Here is a 24956-nt window from a genome sequence, read left to right as displayed (position 1 = left end):
CTGTATATAGCCTCGCTGCTGTTAGTTTATAGTTGCCCCTTAATTGTTATTTTTCTATTTTTCTTATTTTTTTTAACTTCAGTTTATTTTAGTAAATCGTTTCTTAACATGTTTTTCTTATCTGTATTGTTGGTTAAGGGCTTGTAAGCATTTAAAAGGTACCTTTTGTATTCAGCGCATGTAACATATACAATTTGATCTGATTTGACTCGCATAGAAGGTGTGAAGCACGCACGCACACACACACATTGCAAACAGTAACACTTTGGAGACAAAGGCAGAGGTGAGAACCACAATTAAACAATGGCCATGAGAGTGTAATGGTCTCTCCAAAGATAACATAATTTAACTAAGAACAGTGAACTAATATGAAACATGGACAGTAACTACTTTGGAATTATATAACATTGAAATGACTTATTACATAGGCCTATAAACTAAATCTAAAGCACAAAAATCAGTCAACATATTAAAAAAAATGAAATAAATATAATACATTTGCTATTTAAAGTTATGAAAATAATTGACTTACAGATCAAAAATTTTACCCAATCCTTCTAGAAAACAATCTTCGTCGGCCGAGTCGAAATCCTCGTCCAAATCATTCCCCTGATCCGAGTCCAACTCCAGTATACATTTTCAGAACTGCCTCTTTTTAGCTTCCTGTTCGATATTCTTAGTTTTGACCTTTTTTTTCCCCTCTTGAGAAACCATCTTTTATGCTAAAATTATGAAATTAAAGCTATGAAATCTGTTTACAATGTAATGTAGCGTGCCCGATGCGTCTCGTCTCTGAGTCAGGTAGCAATAGTTTGCATTACACTTCGATCACACCGACAGCATTATTGCATTTTGCTACATCAGAATTACATTAATTTCCAATTAAATGCTGCGTTTGCCTTGCAGCATTGCGTTGCAGTTGTAGAGTGGTGCATACTTTAGATTTATCGAACATATGTGTCAAACTGTATGTGTGACGGCTTGACAGGAATGATAGCAGAAGGTGAATGTTTCACTTTTGTTGCATTCATATCCAGATGATGCTGCGTGCTATTTTGCGCAAGGATGCTGTCGGTGTAATCGAAGCGTTACACATAAGGTTTTAGGCCTTGCTTTGTCCCACCCAGGTCAACTGCATATCCCTGGAAAGCTTATCTCATTGGCTACAAGACTGTCAATGTGCCATAGTAGCCAATCCCCTGCGTAATGGATGGCTACGCCACGTAAGCAGGACACATCATATTTTTCATGCGCTAAGATAATCACTCTGTGGACATTCGATGTTGCCATTAAGTTATACATCATCAGATAATATTGGAAATATGTTAGATTTGTTCCTACCAACCTAAGGATTAATTTCATAACCCCATGTAGTTATAGCTCAAACACAGACCAAATCGAAGCTCACCTTGTAAGATGTTTGATATAAACGTTGTATAAAATAAACATTTTGACTCTGTTATTGTGATCAATAACAGTAGGTCACAAGCAGACAAATAAGACATCCCCATGATCTGTGGAGTCCTGGCTTTCGGTGTGAATAAACGTATTTCCTGTTTATTTCCTTCATGCTTCACAACACTAACCGGAATGTAGGTAGCAGCCATCTTGAAATTAGGCTAATCTGCTCTGCGTGCCCTTATACATTCGTATGCCAATATATGGTAGTAAATCACACCAATGATTAAGGCACATATTAATAACCAAGACACTCAGCTTTCCGCATACACCATGCTTTTGCAGATAGGGGCTACTGTTCTCATACCAGACTGAATTGAATTTTTCAAAATCTAATAGGGTCACCAAATATGGGAACTTCACATTTAAGAGGTGAAACAAAATGGAAGGACAAATAGCTAGTTTAATCTCGCATTAACATTGTGTATTGCATTAGTTAAGTGTTCAACATATAATCTTACCTGTTTGGTCAATCATGGTGGGTGTCTGCCTAAACCTTACTGTATTTCCCACCGAAATGTTTGACAAGACTGTGTTGTGTTTATCCACCTTTCTGCATGTTTTATATCCTCCACTGTCAAATGCTAATATATTATTAAACATGGTCAGTGGAGAGGAAAGGTGCCTGGTCAGGTTGATTGGTACACCTGGGTTGACATGATAACTTCCGGGATCTCATTTAAACCATTATGTTTATGTCCTTTGTGTTGTATGTCTCAACTGTTCAGTTATTATACTTGACTGTAGGCTAAGTGGTAGAAACCATGTGTGAATTTAAAATGTTTATGTTTTTAAACCAACAGGTGGGTGAGATTGAGAGTGACTGGATGCGAGAATTCTTTGGGGTGAGTTTGGATCCCTCTCAGGTGTCCACTATAGAATGGATCCTCAAGTAAAACAAATATCTCTGTGACTCTTCCTTACTGTAGGTCAGCTGTTTTACTGTTCAAATGCAAACACCTTAAGTCACTCACTCATTCTGTGACCAAACCATGAGCACTCCTGGATGGTGGACTTTGACCAGATATGGACATTATAAACTGTCCTTGCTACTCAAGCTTTTCTATGTCAGTCATTAGATACTGGCTCCATTCCCAAAGGTGGAAAAGACACTTTCTACTATTTAGCCAACACATTATGTCTCGTAAAAGTCCAAAGTTGTAAAAGTAATCTTAAGAAATAATATTTACTTACCAGAATTCAGTAGATAGCCCCACACTTACCACGATTATGGCACATGATTGTGGTAGATTGACAGCCTGTCTGATGTCTGTTTTTTCACAGACAGTCCAGAGTCACAAACCACGCTTCATCGCCCTGCATTTCCAGGAGGTTGGAGGGAAGGACTACATGGTCAACATGGGCCATGCAGAGAACTTCTTTTGGTAAGATATCACTCACATCACTGTGCCAAACTCCATGGTTCATGTGCCAAAGTATTCATAAATGCTGCCTAGACTCATTATAGTTTTCTGACTATTTTATCTGACCAGCAGTATAACTCTCATAATTTATCTGGCAGGTGATGTGCCAGAAGGGATTTTAACTGTGAACATTTTTATCAAATCTATGTGAAAGACTATATGATGTTATCATAACCTCAGACATCTACTGTCCACACCTCCCACCAAACAACCAAGTCCCTAAAAAGTGATGATACTGTGATATTGTATGCAGCAATATGTTCAGCCTATTCTTCTCTCCTCTGGTCTTCAGTAACATTGAGTCCAATGAGGAGATGAGGGACTTTGACAGGGTCTGCACCTATGTGGACAACCACTTCAAGAACGTGGACAGCTTCACTGTAAGTTCTACAGTGATCAACTGACTGAAGTTGAATTGAGAGACTCTCTGTAACCACCATGCTTGGTCTAGGGTTACACCAATTTCAGTTGTTTGACATGAACATCGATATAGTAATGCAGTGGAGCTTGATGGACATGACTCCTAGGTAAAGCAATAACATGTTGTGTAAATCCTTACAAGAGTTACCATTGGTGTCTTTGTCTTTCGGGCTCAGACACACTAACAGCATTTGCTGGCCGAGATTACTTAGCACCTCTGAACATAATTTGTGATCTGAGTTTTACATGTAGAATCGTGTGAAAATTAGGCTGTCAGACATCTACAGCGGGTGATCCCTAAAACACAGTGCGGTGAACGATCAGTAGATAAATGCTAGATCCATATTCGGTGGAATGTGTGCCAACCTTTAGAAGAGCTTGTATCTCCTACGACAGTCAAATTATTGTTCAGACAGCAGTGTACCTCTGTGACCACAAGGTGGGGCCCTGCTCCATACTACTGCTCTACTGAGGGCCAGAGGCCTTTTATAAATGCCCTGTTGTTTATTTTTAGACTGAGAAACAGAGGGAATATTGCATGTTAGAATATCAATATACATTTTATGCTTGCCAAAGCAAAATGCTATCTTCAGGACATCCGTTCTGTAAAGGTCTTACTTAAATCATTTGACATTTCTTTTCAAGCATACCTGATACACTCACCTTGTTGAACATGATATGAGTATTTTAAACATGATCATAGGGTGAGGCTTTACATAATTGTTTCATTACATAGACAGGGTAGCCATATTTATTTGACAAAAAGCTTGTCATTAAATATATAAGTATCTGCTTTTCTCAATAGTATAATCTGAGGACCAAGCTTCAACAACATGAAAGCAGTCAATGGTGGTGGACCCTAACCCACCGGAAAGCTCAGGTTTATCATCGACTTAGGGTCTCGCAGTTTATTTGACCATTGAAACTAGGGTGACTGAACAAAAATGTAAATGCAACATGTAGTGTTGGTCCCATGTTTCATGAGCAAAAATAAAAGATCCCGGGAAATTTTCCATACACACAAAAAGTTTAACTTCTTAAAATTTTACATTGGATAAATGTAGAGACGCCGAGCTAGAAAATGGTATGTCATACACGGCAGTTGAGGAACAATGGGAAAGTAATTCTGCTTTGAAAGTTGATCAACTTGTAACCTCACTTTTGAGAAAATGTCCCTTGAATGTTTTGGTACACCTACAGGAGAGCTCTTCTTTGTCTACACCCATTCCACATTGTTCACACCCTCTTAAGCCTTAGCCCCACCCATCTCTTTAAGGATTCACATGTGAGGCCATCTGGTAAACACATACTCTGTCAATAAAATGTAAGTTTATTTGTCACATGCACAGGATACAGATGGTGTAAACGGTACACTGAGATGGTTACTTGCATAATAGCAATATCAAAATAAGAAAGTGTCCAGATCAAAATATTTGATACATATTTTATAATTATTAAATTATTACCCGACACACTTGTCTAATTTGATGTGTCATGTGAAGGAAATGCTATAACCACCCCCCAGCCACATCTAGCTAAGTGGATGGGTCACTATTGTCTAGACATGTATACATGTTCATAAAATACAATAGATGGCCATAATCACCCCTGGCTAATTTGATGGGTAGTGTAATAATCCGGACGAAGTGGAGTATTTTGTTTAGACATGTAGCTAGCTACATAGCTAGCTAGCTAAACAATGAACCGGCACAATCCCAACTCATACTACTACCAATACAAACATTGTCATAGGTGTAGTATGAATCTGCAGGTAGCTAAAGCTAACAAACTAGGTTCAATGTTAGCTAGCTAACATTAGGCTATAACTAGCAATGCAAATAGATTTCTGATTTGAATAATATTACTACACAGATCATACATGTAACGTTAACTCGCGAGCCAGTAAGCTAACATTCGCTAGCTAAATAACAGTACACTTTAACTTGCAATAAAAACAAATTTCTGACAAAATTAGAAACTTATATCTGAAAATGTAGCTAGACTCTTACCCATATACATGGATAAACGCTTCACGTCAGACTGGAATCATTTAACTCCGTTTTGTTTGTGGCCAGCATTGTGTCAAGTCACTCTGATTCACATTGACCGTGACATGTGCAGAAAGCAGAGGTGGGACCAAGTCATTGTTTTACAAGTCACAAGTAAGTCTCAAGTCTTAGCACTCAATTCTCAAGTCAAGACCGTCAAGTCTCAAGTCTTTAACTTTGAGTTTCAAGTCCTAAACAAGTCAATAATGTGCTCTTTTTTTCACCTTTATTTAACCAGGTAGGCTAGTTGAGAACAAGCTCTCATTTACAACTGCGACCTGGCCAAGATAAAGCAAAGCAGTTCGACACATACAACAACACAGAGTTACACATGGAATAAACAAACAGACAGTCAATAATACAGTAGAATAGGTAATATACATTGTGTGCAAATGAGGTAAGATAAGGGAGGTAAAGGCAATAAATAGGCCATGGTGGCGAAGTAATTACAATATACCAATAAAATACTGGAGTCATAGATGTGCAGGTGATGAATGTGCTCTTCACCAAATGTAATACCATTTCATATTTTTAACAAGAGTAATAGTTAGTACAGTTAGTATATTACATTATTATATATTACATATATCCACATAATTTTCCTTCCTCATAATTTTCCTTCCTTTGTGAAGTGCACCAGTCCCTCCTGCAGCAAAGCACCCCCACAACATGATGCTGCCACCCAGTGCTTCACGGTTGGGATGTTCTTCGGCTTGCAAGCCTCCCCCTTTTTCCTCCAAACATAATGATGGTCATTATGGCCAAACAATTCTATTTTTGTTTCATCAGACCAGATGACATTTCTCCAAAAAGTATGATCTTTGTCCCCATGTGCAGTTGCTAACTGTAGTCTGTTTTTTTTATGGCGGTTTTGGAGCAGTGGCTTCTTCCTTGCTGAGCGGCTTTTCAGGTATTGTTGATATAGGACTCGTTTACTGTGGATATAGATACTTTTGTACCTGTTTCCTCCAGCATCTTCACAAGGTCCTTTGCTGTTGTTCTGGGATTGATTTGCACTTTTTGCACCAAAGTACGTTCATCTCTAGGAGACAGAACGCATCTCCTTCCTGAGCGGTATGACGGCTGCGTGGTCTCATGGTGTTTATACTTGCGTACTATTGTTTGTACAGATGAACGTGGTACCTTCAGGCGTTTGGTAATTGCTCCCAAGGATGAACCAGACTAGTGGAGGTCTAAAATGTTATTTCTTTCGTTTTTCCCATGATGTCAAGCAAAGAGGCACTGAAATTGAAGGTGTATGTCAACTTGTGATACAGTGAATTATAAGTGAAATAATCTCTGTAAACAATTGTTGTAAAAATTACTTGTCATGCACAAAGTAGATGTCCTAACCGACTTGCCAAAACTATAGTTCGTTAACAAGAAATTTGTGGAGTGGTTGAAAAATGAGTTTTAATGCCTCCATCCTAAGTGTATGTAAACTTCCGACTTCAACTGTAGGTAGCAGCCTCTCCGTGTTAGTGATGGCTGTTTAACAGTCTGGTGCCCTTGAGATAGAAGCTATTTTTCAGTTTCTTTGTCAAAGCTTTGATTCAACTGTACTGACCTCATCTTCTGGATGGTGGTGGGGTGAACAGACGGTGGCTCAGGTGGTTGTTGTCCTTGATGATCTTTTTGGCCTTCCTGCTGTAATACAGCCTGACAGGATGCTCTCAATTGTGCATCTGTATAAGTTTGTGAGGGTTTTAGGTGACAAGCCACATTTCTTCAGCCTCCTGAGTTTGAAGAGGCGCTGTTGCGCCTTCTTCACCACACTGTCTGTGTGGGTGGACCATTTCAGTTTGTCCGTGATGTGTACGCCAAGGAACTTGAAACTTCCCACCTTCTCCACGGCTGTCCCGTTGATGTGGATAGGGGGGTGCTCCCTCTGCTGTTTCCTGAAGTCCATGATCATCTCCTTGGTTTTGTTGACATTGAGTGAGAGGTTGTTTTCCTGACACCACACTCTGAGTGCCCTCACTTCCTCCCTATAGGCTGTCTCATCGTTGTTGGTGATCAAGCCTATTACTGTCGTGTCGTCTGCATGCCTGATGATCGAGTTTGAGGCGTGCATGGCCACGCCTCATGGGTGAACAGGGAGTACAGGAGGGGGCTGAGCACGCACCCTTGTGGGGCCCCAGTGTTGAGGATTAGCGAAGTTGAGATGTTGTTTCCTACCATCACTACCTGGGGGAGGCCTGTCAGGATGTCCAGGACCCAATCGCACAGGGAGGGGTTGAGACCCAGAGCCTCAAGCTTAATGATGAGCTTGGAGGGTACTATGGTGTTGAATGCTGAGCTGTAGTCAATGAACAGCATTCTTACATAGGTATTCCTTTTGTCCAGATGGTATAGGGCAGTGTGCAGTGTGATGGCGATTGCATCATCTGTGCACCTATTGGGGCGGTATGCTTATTGCAGTGGGTCTAGGGTGACAGGTAAGGTGGCTGTGATATGATCCTTGGCTAGTTTCTCAAAGCACTTCATGATGACAGACATCAGTGCTACGGGGTGATAGTCGTTCAGTTACCTTTGCCTTCTTGGGTACAGGAAGCATTTGGGGACAGCAGACTGGGATAGGGAGAGATTGAATATGTCTGTAAACACACCAGGCAGCAGGTTTGCGCATGCTCTAAGGACACAGCTAAGGATGCCGTCTGTGCCGTTTAAATGTCTTACTCGCGCCGGCCACATGCGTCTCTTGTCTGACCCGTTGAATTGCGACGCCACTTTATCCTTATACTGACGTTTCACTTGTTTGATTGCCTTGCGGAGGGAATAACTACACTGTTTGTATTCAGCCATATTCCTGGTCATCTTTCCATGGTTAAATATGGTTGTTCGCCATCAATCCACAGTTTTTGGATAAGGTATGTTTTAATAGTCACAGTGGGAACAACATCTCCTATGCACTTCCTCATAAACTCACTCACTGAATCGGCGCATAAATCTATGTTATTCTCTGAGGCTACCCGGAACATGTCCCAGTCCGCGTGATCAAAACAATTTTGAAGCATGGATTCCGATTGGTCCTCGTCACGGGTACATCCTGTTTGAGTTTCTGCCTATAGGAGTGGAGAAGCAAAATGTAGTCATGGTCGGATTTACCGAACAGAGGGCGGGGGAGGGCCTTGCATGCATCACAGATGTTAGAGTAGCAGTGATCCAGTGTTTTGCCAGCCCGGCTACTACAATCTCGGCTTGAATTTTGACTCCAAGGGAGCTTGACTCAGGAAAGTTTGGTGACCATTGTTCTAGAGTTTTTCCTGTTAACACTGTTAATGTTTCCCTTTACTGTGGCAATTGTGATCGAATCAACTCAATATTAGCCACTTTCAATGCAACATACCAAAACAAAATGAACTATGCAAGAGATTTTGTTGTAGGCATACACATCAGAGTAGGATTCTATTGCATTGACACGCACTACTCAGCTCATACTCTACACAGACAATGCGGCATAAACAATCAGAGCTGCAGTAGGCCTATAGGCAAATAGACCATTGCAAAATATGGATCTGTGCCATTTACTTTGAACTGGACTTTGTTTTCAGCATGAGCGGTCATGAGTAGATGAGCTTGTTTTGAAATTAAAGCGAGAGCTGCATGTAGCCACGTGTGCACATTTTGTTCATATCCTTTGCTTGTTAGTGAGTTATTAGCCCAGTTCTAGATCATTTGTAGTCAGCAATAGGGGAGTGATTGTGTTCTACAAGAGCACAAAACGTATACATTTCTAGACATCTTTGAAAAGTCAGGTAAATTGCTTTTTTTTGTCTTAAAGGGGCAGTGTTGTAGCCAATGGGCAGATGGCAGCATAATTTGTCTGATTCTCTGTAGTAATGGTATTTTATTTTGTAAAGTGGTTTCTTGCATCAAACACAATAACATTTTCAGTCACCTCCTTGTCTGAAGGACAAGTGGATAAACAGTTTAATATCAAGCCCTGCATGTTTTTTTTTAAGTATCATGGAATGTAGGCTTACATTAAACACCACAAATTGGATACTACTGAATGCTGAATGATATAACAGCTATTTCCATGTTAAAATGTTATGGGATGCATTTTCTCTGTTGTTTTTGATGATGGGCCACTCTGGTCGGCCTACATTATGACCAAAAAGTCACAGTAGCCTACTTGGCCACAGTTAAAACTGTAACTTAAAGTGGGTACAGCTTCAGTGTTCACAGTAAACACACACTGGAAGTTGCACAATGTTCAAGTTTGTACTCAGCAGACCAGAAATTAGCTCAGTGCTACATTTTTTTAGAAGGAACATTGCATGTCACTCATTGAGCATGTTTGGGATGCTCTTGATCAATGTGTACTACAGCGTGTTCCAGTTCCCGACAATATCCAACAACTTTGCACAGCCATTGAAGAGGAGTGGGACAACATTCCACAGGCCACAATCAACAGTCTGAACAACTCTATGCAAAGGATATGTGTCGCGCTGCTTGAGGCAAATGGTGGTCACACCAAATACTGACTGGTTTTCAGATCCACGTCCCTACCTTTTTTTACAAGTTATCTTTGACCAGCAGATGCATATACAGTGGGGCAAAAAAAGTATTTAGTCAGCCACCAATTGTGCAAGTTCTCCCACTTAAAAAGATGAGAGGCCTGTCATTTTCATCATAGGTACACTTCAACTATGACAGACAAAATGAGGAAAAAAAATCCAGAAAAATGAGGGGAAAAAATCCAAAAAATCACATTGTAACATTTGACCTCTGTCATTGCCAACAAAGGGTATATAACAAAGTATTGAGATAAACTTTTGTTATTGACCAAATACTTATTTTCCACCATAATTTGCAAATAAATAAATTAAAAATCCTACAATGTGATTTTCTGGATTTCTTTTCCTCATTTTGTCTGTCATAGTTGAAGTGTACCTATGATGAAAATTACAGGCCTCTCTCATCTTTTTAAGTGGGAGAACTTGCACAATTGGTGGCTGACTCAATACTTTTTTGCCCCACTGTATGTATTCCCAGTCATGTGAAATCCATAGCCTAATGAATTTATTTACATTTCCTTGTATGATCTGTAACTCAGTAAAATCTTTGAAATTGTTGCTTGTTGCCTTTTATATACAGTGTCTGTTCAGTATAGTTTGACCTAGGGTTGCAAAATTCCTGGAACTTTCAATAAATTCCCTGGTTTTCCCTAAATCCCAGTTGGATGTTTCCCTGGTTTTGATCTCTGTGTGTGATCTCTGTGTGTGATCTCTGTGTGTGATCTCTGTGTGTGATCTCTGTGTGTGATCTCCGTGTGTGATCTCCGTCTGGTTTTGATCTCCGTCTGTGATCTCCGTCTGGTTTTGATCTCCGTCTGTGATCTCCGTCTGGTTTTGATCTCCGTCTGTGATCTCCGTCTGGTTTTGATCTCCGTGTGTAGGCAGGACCTTGGGTTACATGCTGAGCTTGTATATTTGACCTGTGAAAGGAATAGAAAAACCAACACACTTAACTGTTGTATCCTTTTGTAGAGTTCATTGCAACGTGACAGTATGTGGGTGGGAATGTTTCTCAAAGTTATAGTATGATGAACTGTATATTCTGAAAGCTACAAGGTGTTAGTACACACAGAGGCCATGTGTTTAAAGGCTGGTTTATACACTTGGTCTTGGCTCTATCCTCTGGCCCCCCACCTCTCTCTAAATGTAACTACAGTATATGACTGTGCGTCAGTACAGCACTAAACTGCCATTATAGAGCTGTAGGAGGCTGTCTCTGTCATGGACGCTGTCTCAATCTCCACACCTGTCATACTGCCAGCTCTCAGACCAACTCTATCTTCAGCCTCCTTTCCAATGGCCTCTGTACCAGGAATAAGGACTGTTTGCCAGCGTTTTTTAATTCTGAGCCACATTGTAACTGTCATAGTAGAGCCTGGTTCCTAATGGTCTGGCAGGTCAACACAGTAGTTGTTGCATAAATCCAGTCTTGGGAGGGTCCATCCCTATCACGTGCAGAGTGTGATTAACCCTAACCCCACCCAGGTGAGACCCTAACACTGGAGCCCTGACAGTGGGGGTCAATGGATCTGTCCACACTCAAGAGTGTGTGAAGTGGACGGGAAAGTCAATGGCCAGGTGTGGGGAGACAGGCCAAAGTCAATAAATTTAACTCTAGATTAAAACTATTGATCCCAGGCCATTTGTAAACAATAAATAAGGGCTGAGGGGAGTGGTGGACAGCTGGGACTATGTTTCCGCTGTGCTGGGGTGTCTGCGCCCCTCCTCCCCTGCCCTAAGAGAGCTGCAGCCCCCAATGCCTCATTCTCATTTCTCCTGTGCCACCCACATTGATTTTCAATTTGTTTCTCTTTGGCTGTGGATCATCAGCTCCCTGGCCAGGAGAGGCTGAGGGATAGGGGGGAGGGGTCTCTGTTCAAAGGGGCTGTGAGGAGGGAGGCAGGCATGCAGGCATTCCCTGTACAAATGGTGTTTTGATAAAAAATCACTTGTAAGTCGATAGTTTTTTATTAAACTGTGCACAAACCTGATTGATGAAGATAGGTGGTTGGCAGAGTATGTGGAGGAGAACCTTTCTATGTGTGTGTGTGTGTGTGTGTGTGTGTGTGTGTGTGACATTAAGGTTTTTGAGAAAAGGTACAGCAGACTTTTACAGTCATAAAACAGTTTTATGGTTTTAAGAATATCAACAACAAAAACATCCAATGCTATTGATACCTTCACTATATATACAATACATTATACAATGTTTCTTAGGTCGGTAAACACTCTTAAAACTGCCACCATGTTTTCTTCAAAACTGAGCTAATGCTCAAGCAAAATAAAATGTGATGTAATTTAATAACTGCTATAACCAAGGGATTCAGTTTAATTAGTCGATGTTAGATCGAATTTGCGAGACCCTCCGTTTAGTCCGTACCCCCTCTCTCTCCTCTAACCCCCAGCTAACCCCCCTTCCTCCCCCAACATAACATGGACAGGTCTATCCCTAATCGCTGGTCACCCGGGCTAGTTGGAGTAGGGACAGCTCCATCCCATTAAATGAGGATTGCTCTGGCAGTGAAGATGAATGGTCTCTTCAGGGAGAGATCTCTCTTGCCGTCACGCCTGAGACCCTCTGGGTGCCGCCATATTTTTCTTCGTCCCCGAGTCGCAGCCGCCAAGGCGGCAGTCAGCAGCCGTACTGCTTAATACCTTTTAAATTGTTTTAATTTTCTGTCTTTATTGATCTCAGGGTTTGATTAATCAGATCATTGAAGCAGGCAGTTAGTACAATCAAAATTGTCAGCCCATGTCAGGGATGATTAGGTGCTAAAGTGTGTTTGTGTGCTTGCGTGTGTGTATATGTGCGTGTGCCCATTTGAGTGTGTACTGTGTACATGTTATTGCAGTAAGACTGTATGTTTCTGTGGAGAAGAGTGAGTTGAGCATAATATAATTGCTTGAAAAAAGGGGAGGATTGAAGGCCGGGTGTGTGTGGCAGGAGACTAGATCAACTGTAGATTGGGATGGTTCATGATAATAATGGAATCAGAATCAGATCATGTTGGATGACTCAGACATTGGGTTGTTTCTTTAGGTCATTATGACTGTATTTTACCACTGAAGCCTGAGTGCTGCGTCTGACCAACATGGTCTCGCATGTCTCCTGAGCATGTCGAAGTGAATGAAGCTGTTTCGCAAGAAATGATAACGTTGAAACTTGAAATAACTATTTGGCATGGATTCAAACTATAAGTGAGAACTGTACAAGGTATTTCTTGAAGGATGCAATATTGGAAAATCAGACATTCTATATTCACTAACAGAAGAAAGAAAATCTGTCTACCTGTACTGTACTAGCTAATGTACATAATAAAATTGCAACCTTAAATCAAACTCTATACTATCATCAATACAGCTAACTGCCATTCTCAGCGATTGTTTTTAAATGAGCTTGTATTTTATTATTTGTCCTTACAGGCCTTGGGAAGCATGTACTTCATCCATAAGTCATTGAAAAACATCTACCAATATGATTTTAATGGTAAGGACATTACAATCATATCTGTATGACATCATTATTGACTTTGAATAACAAAAGATTAATGACATTTTGTTATCACCTTATGATGGATCACTTCCATTCAGGCCCTGCACATGGCGATAATTTCAGAACATCTGCATCAGTCCTGGTGTGCAAACTTGGCCCTTTGTAATATATCATGATTATAATATAATTAGAGTTTGGCACAAAAGAGTTTAGGAGGAAGCAAGATCAATTTTGTATGTCAGTCTGGAGATTCGTGTCTGTATTTTTATACAATGTGTCTGATCATCTTTTGAATGTCGCCGGGGGATGGACACCTTTTTTGGCCCAGACGTATCAGTGAATCTGAATTGAAAGTGGGATGTATTATTTTCTTGTTGCATAGTCCAGTCACGTTAGGCATGGAAAAAGCTCTTCAGAAAAGGCTTATGGAAGAGCCATTAACATCCCAAGCCTGCCATGTTCTGTGTCGCCAGTCAGATCAGTGCACAGTGACCAAACACTGCCTAATGGCCTGATTATAGGTTCTCTGATCACATATGGTGCTGTTATAAGCTAAACGTCACTTTATTGATTAGTGTTTGCATGTTTTCTCACTATTTTACCCTTCCACGCCTCTCTCCCCCTCACAGTTAAGGATTTCAAAGCAGTGTCTGGACAGAACAAGTATGTAGGCTCCCTGGATGAAGTAACCACAGTGGAGAAAGAAAAATTCCTGAAGAATTTCTGGCCCGATGTAAGTGTGTGTGTGTGGGCTGGGAGAGGTCAGGGTGGGCTGGGATGTGTTGGGACAAATGGGTCTATAGGGGCTGAAGGGGGAGTCTGCCCAATCTGACAGGGATATGAGACAAATTGTATTGAATAATCAATAATTACCAGAATGGCCCTCCAATGAGTTAGTTAAATGGTGCTATTTGTTGAACATTTCACATACAAAACATTCATCGGTATAGCTTCTGTTGTGTGATGTGTTTTGCAGTTCAAATGGTCTAGGAAGGGCTTTATGAGGACCCGGTGGATCATTCACAACCAGTACGTGCTCTACTCTACTCTACATTACTCTACTCCACTGTCTACTATCACAGCTCATCAATAGACAGGGACCCACAGAGAGAGAGGCTGCTCGAACAGTCACAGCCAGCTGTCAGCCCATTGCTCACTGCTACTGCAGTGGTTGAAGCTGAAGCTCAGCAAACACCCTCGGTTTCCTCTGCACAATAGTTACTATTTGCCCTCCTGTGTCACTACCACCGGGTCTTAGACAAAAGGAGTTCATGGGCAGAGTGCTACAAGGTCACCCTGTAAGTAAACACAGCCTGCCAGTTGTATGCACATTAATTGTGTTCAGGTGGCAGCAGCAGAAAAGGAGTTAATGCTTGGCACAGGAGACAAATGTGTTTCTTTGTGGACTAGCATGGACGTCGAGTGCACTCACTAATAAGTAAGCTCTTCATAACTACCACTGAACAGTTCCCACACATACACACGTGTAGATTTGATCGAAGGCAATAACAAATGTCTTCCCAATAATTTAGTTTTTTCATAGATCTGCCTGCCACTTCTCACTTTGTGTGTGTGTGTGTGCGTGCGTGCGTGCATGTGTGTGCTCTCGGCAGGGGTCTGGACCTAGTCAACGTACACCTCTTCCATGATGCCTCCAACCTCATTGCCTGTAACGCCAGTCCCTCCATTTACTCAGACAACCGCCAGAAGGCCCTGAGATATGTCATCAACAGGTAGGCCTGTCCATTCTCAGCTTTGGAGAACAACTCAAGTGCAACTACTTGAGAGATATATAAGGCTTTTGCATTGAGCCCACTTCGATTAATACCACTGCTGTTTCCTTCCAGGATATCAGACAGCAGCTACACCCCACTCCCCTTCTTCCTGTTTGGGGATTTCAACTTCCGCCTGGACACCCTTAGCCTGGTCCAGGTATTATTACATGGCCCACTTCCTTAAAAATTTCACGAGAATCTTTACTAATGGTTAGATAACTATTGAGTTTTAGTTGACCGAACTGTGTGTGTGTTCCAGAACTTGTCCACTTCAGCAGTGGTGCAGACAGTGAAGAAGGACAGCAGTAATGAGGTGGAAAAAATTATCTGTGAGCAAAAGGACAATGACCACAAGGTGAGTCTCCACACCCATCAACTTCTTCCATCCTACTGTTTCCCTGTTGTTATTCAGATTCGGACGTTTACTCTATCCCCTGTTCCTTCATCTCAAGGTTCTTCTCCATATTGAGACCAAGATATTTGCCTACCTGCACCAGGCAGTGTTCACAGAGGACAACGGCAGAGCGGTGAGAACATTATCTGCTGTATACAACAACCCCACCCATATTAATCTCATGGGCTACCACTCGCTGCCTTGACAGCAATCATTAATGCCTTGGCGCCGATGACGTGGATGTCGTTTAAGGCAGCACCCCCCCCACTTCTCTGATTCAGACGGGTTGGGCTGAATGTGGAAGACACATTTCGGTTGAATGCATTCAGTATCCAACTGACTAGGGAGCCCATTTCCCTTTCCCGTCCCTACCAGTTCTAAACCGAAAACAACCACAGAAAATACTTCATTAAATGGGGGCTGAACTTCCTGATTTGGCCAAATGTTTTGGCTTGGTCATTAAGAAATGCAGCGGCCATGACTGAAGCCACACGTCTTGTGATGGTGGTTTAATTTGGGTGTCTCGTGTGTATGTGTGTGTGTGTGTGGTTGCACATGGCAAGAGTGTGTACATTCACTCTGTCAAAACAGTACACAGTTAGTCACTCACCCTTCCAGATAACTTGAAACAGTCTAACCAGGTCTTGTCTTGAAGTCACCTAGGCTAGCTAGTGCTTGCCAACTTCTTTCACCAATTAGCTTCAGCCGGCTGGTGTGCAACGGTGGCAAAGTTGGTTTGACATTGGGTAGCCTATCTCTAGGGCGAGTTGGGAACAATCAATAAATTACACAATGTAAATGGGACAATATTTTCATGTTGCACATATTTTAGTTGTCTCATTAAATGCTTTCAATATTTGTATATGAACTTTGACAATTTATAGTTGGTTTTAGGTTTTTAAGTCGTTGAAATTTGGAGCTATTGACATAAAAAATATATTGTCCCATGTATATCGTGTAATTTACTGATGGTCCCTAACTAGCCTGATATGGATATCAAATGTCAAACTAAATTGACCATGGGCATTATGATTGGGTTGGCTTCAGCTGCACCCGACCCAATCACTTGGATGCTGCCAGCTGTGGGCATGTGCCAGGATTGAAATGAAACCTAATGAAAACTGTTATGGTACACTTCATGCTGAGGAGTATTTCTGTCTGGAAAAAAGCCATTTTATGAGTAAAAACTCATTCTGATTGGCTGGGCCTGGCTCCCCAGTGGGTGGGCCTGGCTGCCAAGTGGATGGGCCTATGCCCTCCAAGGCCCACCCATAGCTGCACCCCTGCCCAGTCATGTGAAATCCATAGATTAGGTCAATTGACTGATTTCCTTATATGAACTGTAACTCAGTAAAACATTTGAAATTGTTGCATGTTGCGTTTAAATATTTTTGTTCAAGTAATGGTGAATTCTAGGTGAAATTGAATATTCACATTATGCAGATCTTTATGGTTTGCAGATACCATGTTTTCAGACCTCCAGTAATTGTTAATCCTTCTATATCCCTCAGATTCTGAAGTATGACAAGGAGATCTCAGCCTTTCAAGATGTCATTACAGAGGAAGACATTCTGTTTCCACCCAGGTAAGCCTCATCCCTGGCAGGCCTGGCACTATTACGATCAATCCCTGTTACTATGCCTAAGGAGTGTTCCTGCTGACACTATCACTGCCATGCTGTGTGTCTGTCTGTCAGTTACCCATACTGTGAGGACTACACTAAACCCACCCAGTACATGAACACTCGCTGCCCCTCCTGGTGTGACCGCATTCTCATGTCTCACACTGCCCAAGATATCATCCACAGGGTGAGTCACTTGGCAACACTCTGCCATCCACACTTCATGGATTAATTGATGTATTTACCATAGATCCATGTTCTACAGGCCTATTAAACAGCTGTGTGCTTCATTTTAGAGAGATGAGGGAGCGAGCAGTGTTGTTTACAACACAATGGGCCCTAATGTCTGCATGGGAGACCACAAGGTAATGTTTTTTTTAATATAATGTAACATGTCTGGTCTTGAAAACAGCCCTTGATAAACAGAAGGAAACTTATGTACCATTGTGTATTCCTCCTTTTTTCCTAGCCTGTTTTCTTGTCCTTTGCACTGAAGACGCATGGCCATTGACAAGGATCCCGCTCAATGGTAAGAGTATATGTGCTAGTGAGTGTGTAGTATATGTTGTGTAGGTATACAGGACCATAACCAGGGGGTCACTCTGAAAGAGCGATTACAGGCCAAAATCATTTCCAGCTCCTGGGCCTTATTCCCCAGAGAGCCAAAGGCCAGGCTGGTCCAGTGGAGTGCTGTGGGGATGAACTAAGATGAAGTGGCTCTGTGGACAAACTGTCTCCTTTGTGCATAATGTAGTTTAATGTCACTTCTGTTGATCTATGCCTATAGAATGTTCTCTTCTGTCACTGTGTGTAGCTACACCAAGCCCAATGTGGGACCTCTGTTCATTCATTACCAGACAGATCGCCAGCCAGAGAGACATGCATCGTGCAGAGCAGTGTATTGGCATTTTTACGCCCGTGATTTTGTTTTGCTGCCTGTTATATGGCTTTTTCATAGGATGGTTCTCTCCTCTATGAGGATTCCTCTTCAGGAGGATCTAAAGGTGATGAAAGCCATTTCAGAAAGGAAACGCCACATAAAAATATGTTTAACCATTTATTAAAGAATTAATAATGCAAGTCTTGGCGATATAGGCTCTGCTCCTTCAGGGTAGCTCACAGCCCAAGCAAAGCATCAATATATAAAATGACCTACAAGCAGTGAGCGTGGATGGCTATACCAATCCCCCAGCAGGAAAACAGAACCTAACCGGTGGAAGCTGGTTTGGTGGTGGGAGCAAACGCATACTAGCAGTAGCAGCAAGCGGCAGTAGGATGTTTGAACAGATCCCGTCAGTTTAAATGGACCGCCAAATAAGGTAAGCGGGATTGTTACTAGCATCTAATTAGATGCACTCAGGTTCCCTTTCTGAACTGGCTTTGCTTTATGCATCGGAAGAACGCAGGGCTGTCAATGAGCTTTTCAATGAGATGGACAGCATTCCAAATCATATGTGTTGATCTGGTCTGCCATGCCTCTCCTGGTTCCATCTATGAATCCAGTAGGATTTCACCCAATTTGGACTTTTATGTTTTATTTTTTTGTAACTCCTTTAACCAATCTTATATCATTCATTTACACATTGAAATAACAAATTATTTATAGATGTTATGTTTTCCTTGTGGATGGTAAAGAGTGTATTAACTTTTCTCCCTTTAGGTATGCCAGTATCTATCCAACACAAGTCCCACTGGCCATCACCATCACACTCCCACTCCACTATCTGTACCAGAGGATAAACAGAACAGCTCCTAGCCAGTCACGGGACCCAGCCTCTCCCTGATGTACATGCAGTCAGTCAGTATCCACCCAACCAGGTTTCTCATGTTCTCTTCTCCTCTCACTCCAAGTTATTGATTGCCATGGCTTGGGTGACATCACCACAGATTTGATCATCAGCATTATGGATTTTTTTGACGGACAATTTGCTCTGTCCTGTGCTCGGCCATATATCTTAAATTGTCTGACCCCAAAATACACAGAGATGCAGGGGTATTTTCTGGAGTCCTACCTTCAGTGCTCAACCATTGGAACCAGAGTATGTGTGGCAGTTTGCTGGATGGAATAGGGCCAACGAAAAGACAATGTGGGACTGCTGGTCTTGTCATGGAGGGCACCGGTCTGTCCCAATGGGATTAAAGAGACATGTGAGAACACACACACTGGAATCTTGCCAAGTAAATACCCTAACTTCAGCTGATCAAACGGTTTTCAAGTGTCAAGGGTCTTCGGTTAAGTATTCCTTCTGACATGGAATGGAATATGCATGCATGCTTTTCAGTTGTATTTTAGTAGTCTTTCATTTTACCTATTTATTTTGTAACTTTTAACTGGTTACTATCAATATAAGTATGCTTAAATCAAATATTCAGAAACACAATAAACAAAAGCTACCACAGTATTTCAAAACACCGTCAGCATGTTTGGCCAGGTTGCGTCCCTCTTCGGAATAGAGCAGTAGCATAATACACATTTCTCTGTGCATTCTCGTGTTGTCTTTTGTTCAAAACATACATTTCACTAGTACATACAATGCCGTCAGAAAGTATTCATACCCCTTGACTTATTTCATGTTGTTGTGTTAAAGCCTAATTCCAAAAATGGATTCAATTTTTTAAAATCTCACCCATCTACACACAATACCCCATAATGTCAAAGTGAAACATGCTTTTATACATTTTAGCAAATTTATTGAAAATGAAATACAGAAACACCTCATTTACGTAAGTATTCAGACCCCTGAGTCAATACTTTGTAAAAGTCGATTACAGCTGTGAATCTTTTTGGGTAAGTCTCTAAGAGCTTTGCACACCTGGATTGTACAATATTGCCCATTATACCTCTTAAAATTCTTCAAGCTCTGTCAAGTTGATTGTTGATCATTACTAGACAGGCGCTATTAAGTCTTGCCATAGATTGTCAAGCCGTTTTAAGTCAAAACTGTAACTAGGCCACTCAGGAACATTCAATGTAATTTTGGTAAGCAACTCCAGTGTAGATTTGGCCTTGTGTTTTATAAAAAATAAATACCTTTTTACCCTTTTTTCTCCCCAATTTCGTGGTATCCAGTTGGTAGTTAGTCCCGTACGAGAGCCGTGCATCCTCCGGAACACAACCCAGCTATGGTGCTAGCAAAGACTTATAGATGACCTGGAGCCAGTGGGTTTTGCGACGAATATGTAGCGAGGGCCAGCCAACGAGAGCATACAGGTTGCAGTGGTGGGTAGTATATGGGGCTTTTTAACACAGTGTACAAAGAAGGGCCATAAGTATACAGAATGGTGTCGTCTGCGTAGAGGTGGATCAGAGAATCAGCAGCAGCAAGAGCGACATCATTGATGTATACAGAGAAAAGAGCCGGCCCGAGAATTGAACCCTGTGGCACCCCCATAGAGACAAGATTAGTATTGTGGAGTGAGTATAATGTTGTTGGTCCATCGTCAGTTTTCTCATATCACAACCAAAATCACAAAAATTCCTGAGTAGTTTCCTTTCTCTCCTCCAACTGAGTTAGGAAGGACACCTCTAATTAATAACTTCGCCATACTCAAAGGGATATTTGACAGAATCTGCTTTTTATTTTTTTATTTAGGCTTGCCATAACAAAGGGGTTGAATACTTATTTGACTAAAGGCATTTGAACCTTACATTTATTATTAATTTCAAAATAATTATTTTTAAAAAAACTATTTTGACATTATGGGGTATTGTGTGTGCATTAGTGACACAAAATCTAAATGTAACCTATTTTTAATACAGGCTCTGACAACAAAATGTAGAAAAAGTAAAGGGGTGTGAATACTTTCTGAATGCACTGTACATACTATCCCAGCTCATCCCTCAAACAGTCTACTTTTAAAAAAAAATGCCACACTGAGGTCTCTTTTCCTAACCTCCTTCCATAACTATGGTTATAACTCAGCTTAAATCAATAAGATCATGTAAAAGACCAGTGGGACCAGATTCAGGCTGGGAGCCCATCAGGTCAGTATGAAAAACGGAAATGCCCTCCCTCCCCATCGAACCTCTAACTTGGATTCCCGCAGACTCTAAAATATAACATCTACATGCTGCTGAATACTGATTATCACTGGGCTTTGCCTGCCTGCTACTCCACTCTGCTGGGTGTGCTCTCTGGCGGGTTGTACATTGACATATTATGGGGTGGGCCCATGTAATGGACAAACTTATTATGCTTCAACTGTAAGGTTAGTCCAGGATGTTAGTCCTTAATGTCTACAGGACATTAAGTCAAGACACCATGATAGCTGGCAGTTATGTAGTCTGTTTTCATTTCTGATGCGTATTGCCTGTGGTACGCAGCTACGTTGTTACCATGAAGTGCTTTATTCCACAAACTATGGGCTAGTCCTTTAAAGTAACTCCTCAAAGTTTCAAATATTTGTTCGTCTTTTTAGAGAATTGAGGAGTGTGCTAATAGAGATTTATCTTGTTCAGGGGAACTGGCTGAATGTTATTTAGTTTTTAATGATGCATTCACCTAATTTTAACATTCTGTCATAAAGAGCACATGGTCAACGTAATAAAAAACACAAACATCTCAAGAGGTTTAATAAAATAATTACTATAGAAAGCGCCTATTAAGTGCCAAATAAAGTAACAGGGTTGACAATTTAATCTTACAGTGGCAAGAAAAAGTATGTGAACCCTTTGGAATTACCTGGATTTCTGCATAAATTGGTCATCAAATTTGATCTGATCTTCATCTAAGTCACAACAATAGACAAACAGTCTGCTTAATCTAATAACACACAAATTATTGTATTTTTCTTGCCTGTATTGAAAACATAATTTAAACATTCACAGTCTAGGTTGGGAAAAGTATGTGAACTCCTAGGCTAATGGAGTCAGCTAACCTGGAGTCCAATCAATGAGACGAGATCGGAAATGTTGGTTAGAGCTGCCATTGCCCTATAAAAAACACTCACAAAATGTGAGTTTGCTTTTCTTCACAAGAAGCATTACCTGATGTGAACCATGCCTCGAACAAAAGAGATCTCAGAAAACCTAAGTTTACAAGTTATTAACTTGCATAAAGCTGGAAAGGGTTACAAAAGTATCTCTAAAAGCCTTGACGTTCATCAGTCCACGATAAGACAAATTGTCTATAAATGGAGAAAGTTCAGCACTGTTGCTACTCTCCTTAGGAGTGGCCATCCTGCAGAGATGACTGCAAGAGCACAGTGCAGAATGATTAATGAGGTTAAGAAGAATCTTAGAGTGTCAGCTAAAGACTTACAGAAATCTTTGGAACATGCTAACATCTCTGTTGACGAGTCTACGATACGTAAAACACTAAACAAGAATGGTGTTCATGGGAGGACACCACTGAAGAAGCCACTGCTGTCCAAAAAAAACATTGCTGCGCGTTTTATGTTTCCAAAAGTGCACCTGGATGTTCCACAGCGCTACTGGCTAAATATTCTTGGATGAAACATACAACACTATGTGTGGAGGGTTCACATACCCTGCACTGTGAATGTTTACACGGTGTGTTCAATAAAGACATGAAAACATATAATTGTTTGTGTGTTATTTGTTTAAGCAGACTGTGTTTGTCTATTGTTGTGACCCAGATGAAGATCAGATCAAATCTTATTACCAATTTATGCAGAAATCCAGGTATTTCCAGAAGGTTCACATACTTTTTCTTGCCACTGTAAATCAGCCGCAAATCCCCTTGTGACGGGGAATATAAGCTTGTTGTGTTCAACAGAGTGGAAATTGAATGCAAGCTTCACCCAAAAAATGTAAGAAAAAAGAAAAAATGTAGACTGTCTATATGTGGGTAACAGGGTTGACGTGTTGTTCTCGACCCGCTCAGTTCTCCACCACAAAACACCAGGAAACGGACAAAAAGAGTAGAACCAGCTCACCTGCTTTTACACTGATTTGACAATTCGATGTTCATTTTTCTTTTGGAAAAAAATATATTTAAAAAGGAGTAGTTTAACCATATTAAATGAAGAGTTCAGTTCACGTAACAGGGTTGGCCTTAAAATGAGTAACAGACAAATGAATTACTAATCACATTAAATAAATTATCTTCAGAAATGACTGTCAAAGCAACAAAATAGCTAGGGCTTTACAAGGATGGTGAAAACTTGGAGAAGTGTTGGGGTTCAGTGGGTTAATCTTCCTAGAAGTCACAGAGGGTACACGGAGAGAGGTTTAGAGAGTCTTTACTCATCTGATTTATTGAATTATCTGTGTGGTCTATATTAAAGGACACTTAATTGAATATAACTGGCTTTTAAAATTAAATATTTGTGCATCATCTGTTCTTAAAATATCAAATGGACGCAAAAGGCACTCATTTCGTGGAACAACCCATCTATTGTTTTACTGTTTCAGTTACTGTGATCAGTTTAACTTCTGCCAAATCACTATAACTTGTTTACCATACAATTATTTTAAATGCATTTGTCTGGAATGGATGTCTGATACCACAGCCACACACAAAATCACATGCAAGCACGCACATGCACACCCAGGCACATGCACACCCACTCACATGCACACCCAGGCACATGCACACACAAACACGCGCAAAGTTCACAACATTTTAAGCTTGAAACCACTATATTATTTTGGTTGAAGTTATTTTATTGATTTGATCTATATCCGGTGTTCTCTGTTGATTTGTGCTGCAGCAGATCTTTGTTCATTGTCCATCCTCTGTATTTTGTAAGAAATGGATGGCTGGTTTGCATCATGTTGTTTTATTACAGACTCATTCAAAGACTTTTAATATATAATCACGGTTTTCATATTATTTTATAGTTGTATGTGTTATTCAGAATGCACTTAAATGATCAATGCATATTAATGACTTATTTATTTTACTGTTATACTCCCTATATTTTGAGGCAGAAAATGCATAACTTGTAATCAATCTTCCTCTGTAGTATGTGTTGACTGATTTACACTCAATCTGCTGTGAAGTAGTTGTAGACTGATAATACCAGGATTTATTAGTTCAAATGTATGATCCTTTTCATCTGTACCCTCTCAAATTTCCTTACGTTTGTTTACAATTAATGATTGATGTGTCTGCGTGGAAAGTGCAAGGCCCACCTGTCAATAACATATTTGTAGTAGTTGATTCATGGTATGGTCAACATATTCTAATAATGCACTCCGGGGAATGCTCTTGGTTTGGAGTTCAACATGAGGCCAGTAGTATTGTTAGATGGAGTGGACTAATGTTTGTCATTTCTGGTCGAACACAAATAAACACTACATTCTTGTAATGCTTCCAGTTTTGTAAATAAATGTTGACCACTGCAATTACATTATTGTATAACTCTCCCTTAATGAGATTCTACCTTTGCAAAATCAATATCAATTTTAGAGCTACTAGCTTGTTTCTTTTCAGTTGGCATTCTACTTGCAATTTATCTTAGAGTTGTGCAAGGGTTTTCCTTTTGGCAGGTAACTCTGATCACTATTGGACTTTCTCTTTCAGTCACACCAGTGCTCTGCGTAACACAACCATTGCCATGTGATTTCAAATAAAGCTCTTTATGTATGGTTTCACTCCAATGCTTATCGACAACACTGGATGCAGCTGGTTTGTAACATACCACCGACGACGTACCACTCCTTTAATGTAGGCCTAATGCATGAAACGAGAATGCCTGGACTCTCCCATGCTCGTGGTGGAGTGTCCTTTAACAGTTCCCATCAACTGGGTTACAATGGGTTATACTTGCTGTCAGGGAGGAACATACACAGATCACTGCAAGGTGTTTTGGAGAGGTCATGCTGAAATAGGT

At 40.8% G+C, this 24956-nt stretch overlaps 1 protein-coding gene across 1 annotated transcript in view; it reads left to right on the top strand.

Moving 5' to 3' along the window:
- LOC110536033 (inositol polyphosphate-5-phosphatase A) overlaps window positions 1–24431 on the top strand; it is a 44081-nt gene extending 19650 nt beyond the window's left edge. The window contains exons 2-16 of the mRNA XM_021621538.3: window positions 2262–2303; window positions 2743–2843; window positions 3175–3262; window positions 13297–13360; window positions 13996–14099; window positions 14343–14395; window positions 14980–15099; window positions 15214–15298; window positions 15401–15496; window positions 15594–15668; window positions 17047–17120; window positions 17232–17343; window positions 17453–17521; window positions 17626–17685; window positions 18817–24431. Of these exons, the coding sequence (XP_021477213.3) occupies window positions 2262–2303; window positions 2743–2843; window positions 3175–3262; window positions 13297–13360; window positions 13996–14099; window positions 14343–14395; window positions 14980–15099; window positions 15214–15298; window positions 15401–15496; window positions 15594–15668; window positions 17047–17120; window positions 17232–17343; window positions 17453–17521; window positions 17626–17667 (1125 nt within the window). The 3' untranslated portion in view covers window positions 17668–17685; window positions 18817–24431. The remainder of the gene's footprint in view (window positions 1–2261; window positions 2304–2742; window positions 2844–3174; window positions 3263–13296; window positions 13361–13995; window positions 14100–14342; window positions 14396–14979; window positions 15100–15213; window positions 15299–15400; window positions 15497–15593; window positions 15669–17046; window positions 17121–17231; window positions 17344–17452; window positions 17522–17625; window positions 17686–18816) is intronic.
- Window positions 24432–24956: the final 525 nt, after the last annotated feature.

The sequence above is a fragment of the Oncorhynchus mykiss genome, chromosome 11 (genome assembly GCF_057628025.1).
Source record: "Oncorhynchus mykiss isolate SJ-2025 chromosome 11, ASM5762802v1, whole genome shotgun sequence".
NCBI lineage: Eukaryota > Metazoa > Chordata > Actinopteri > Salmoniformes > Salmonidae > Oncorhynchus > Oncorhynchus mykiss.
The sequence above is the reverse complement of the archived record's forward strand: the minus strand, read 5'-3'. Positions and strand labels throughout refer to the sequence as shown.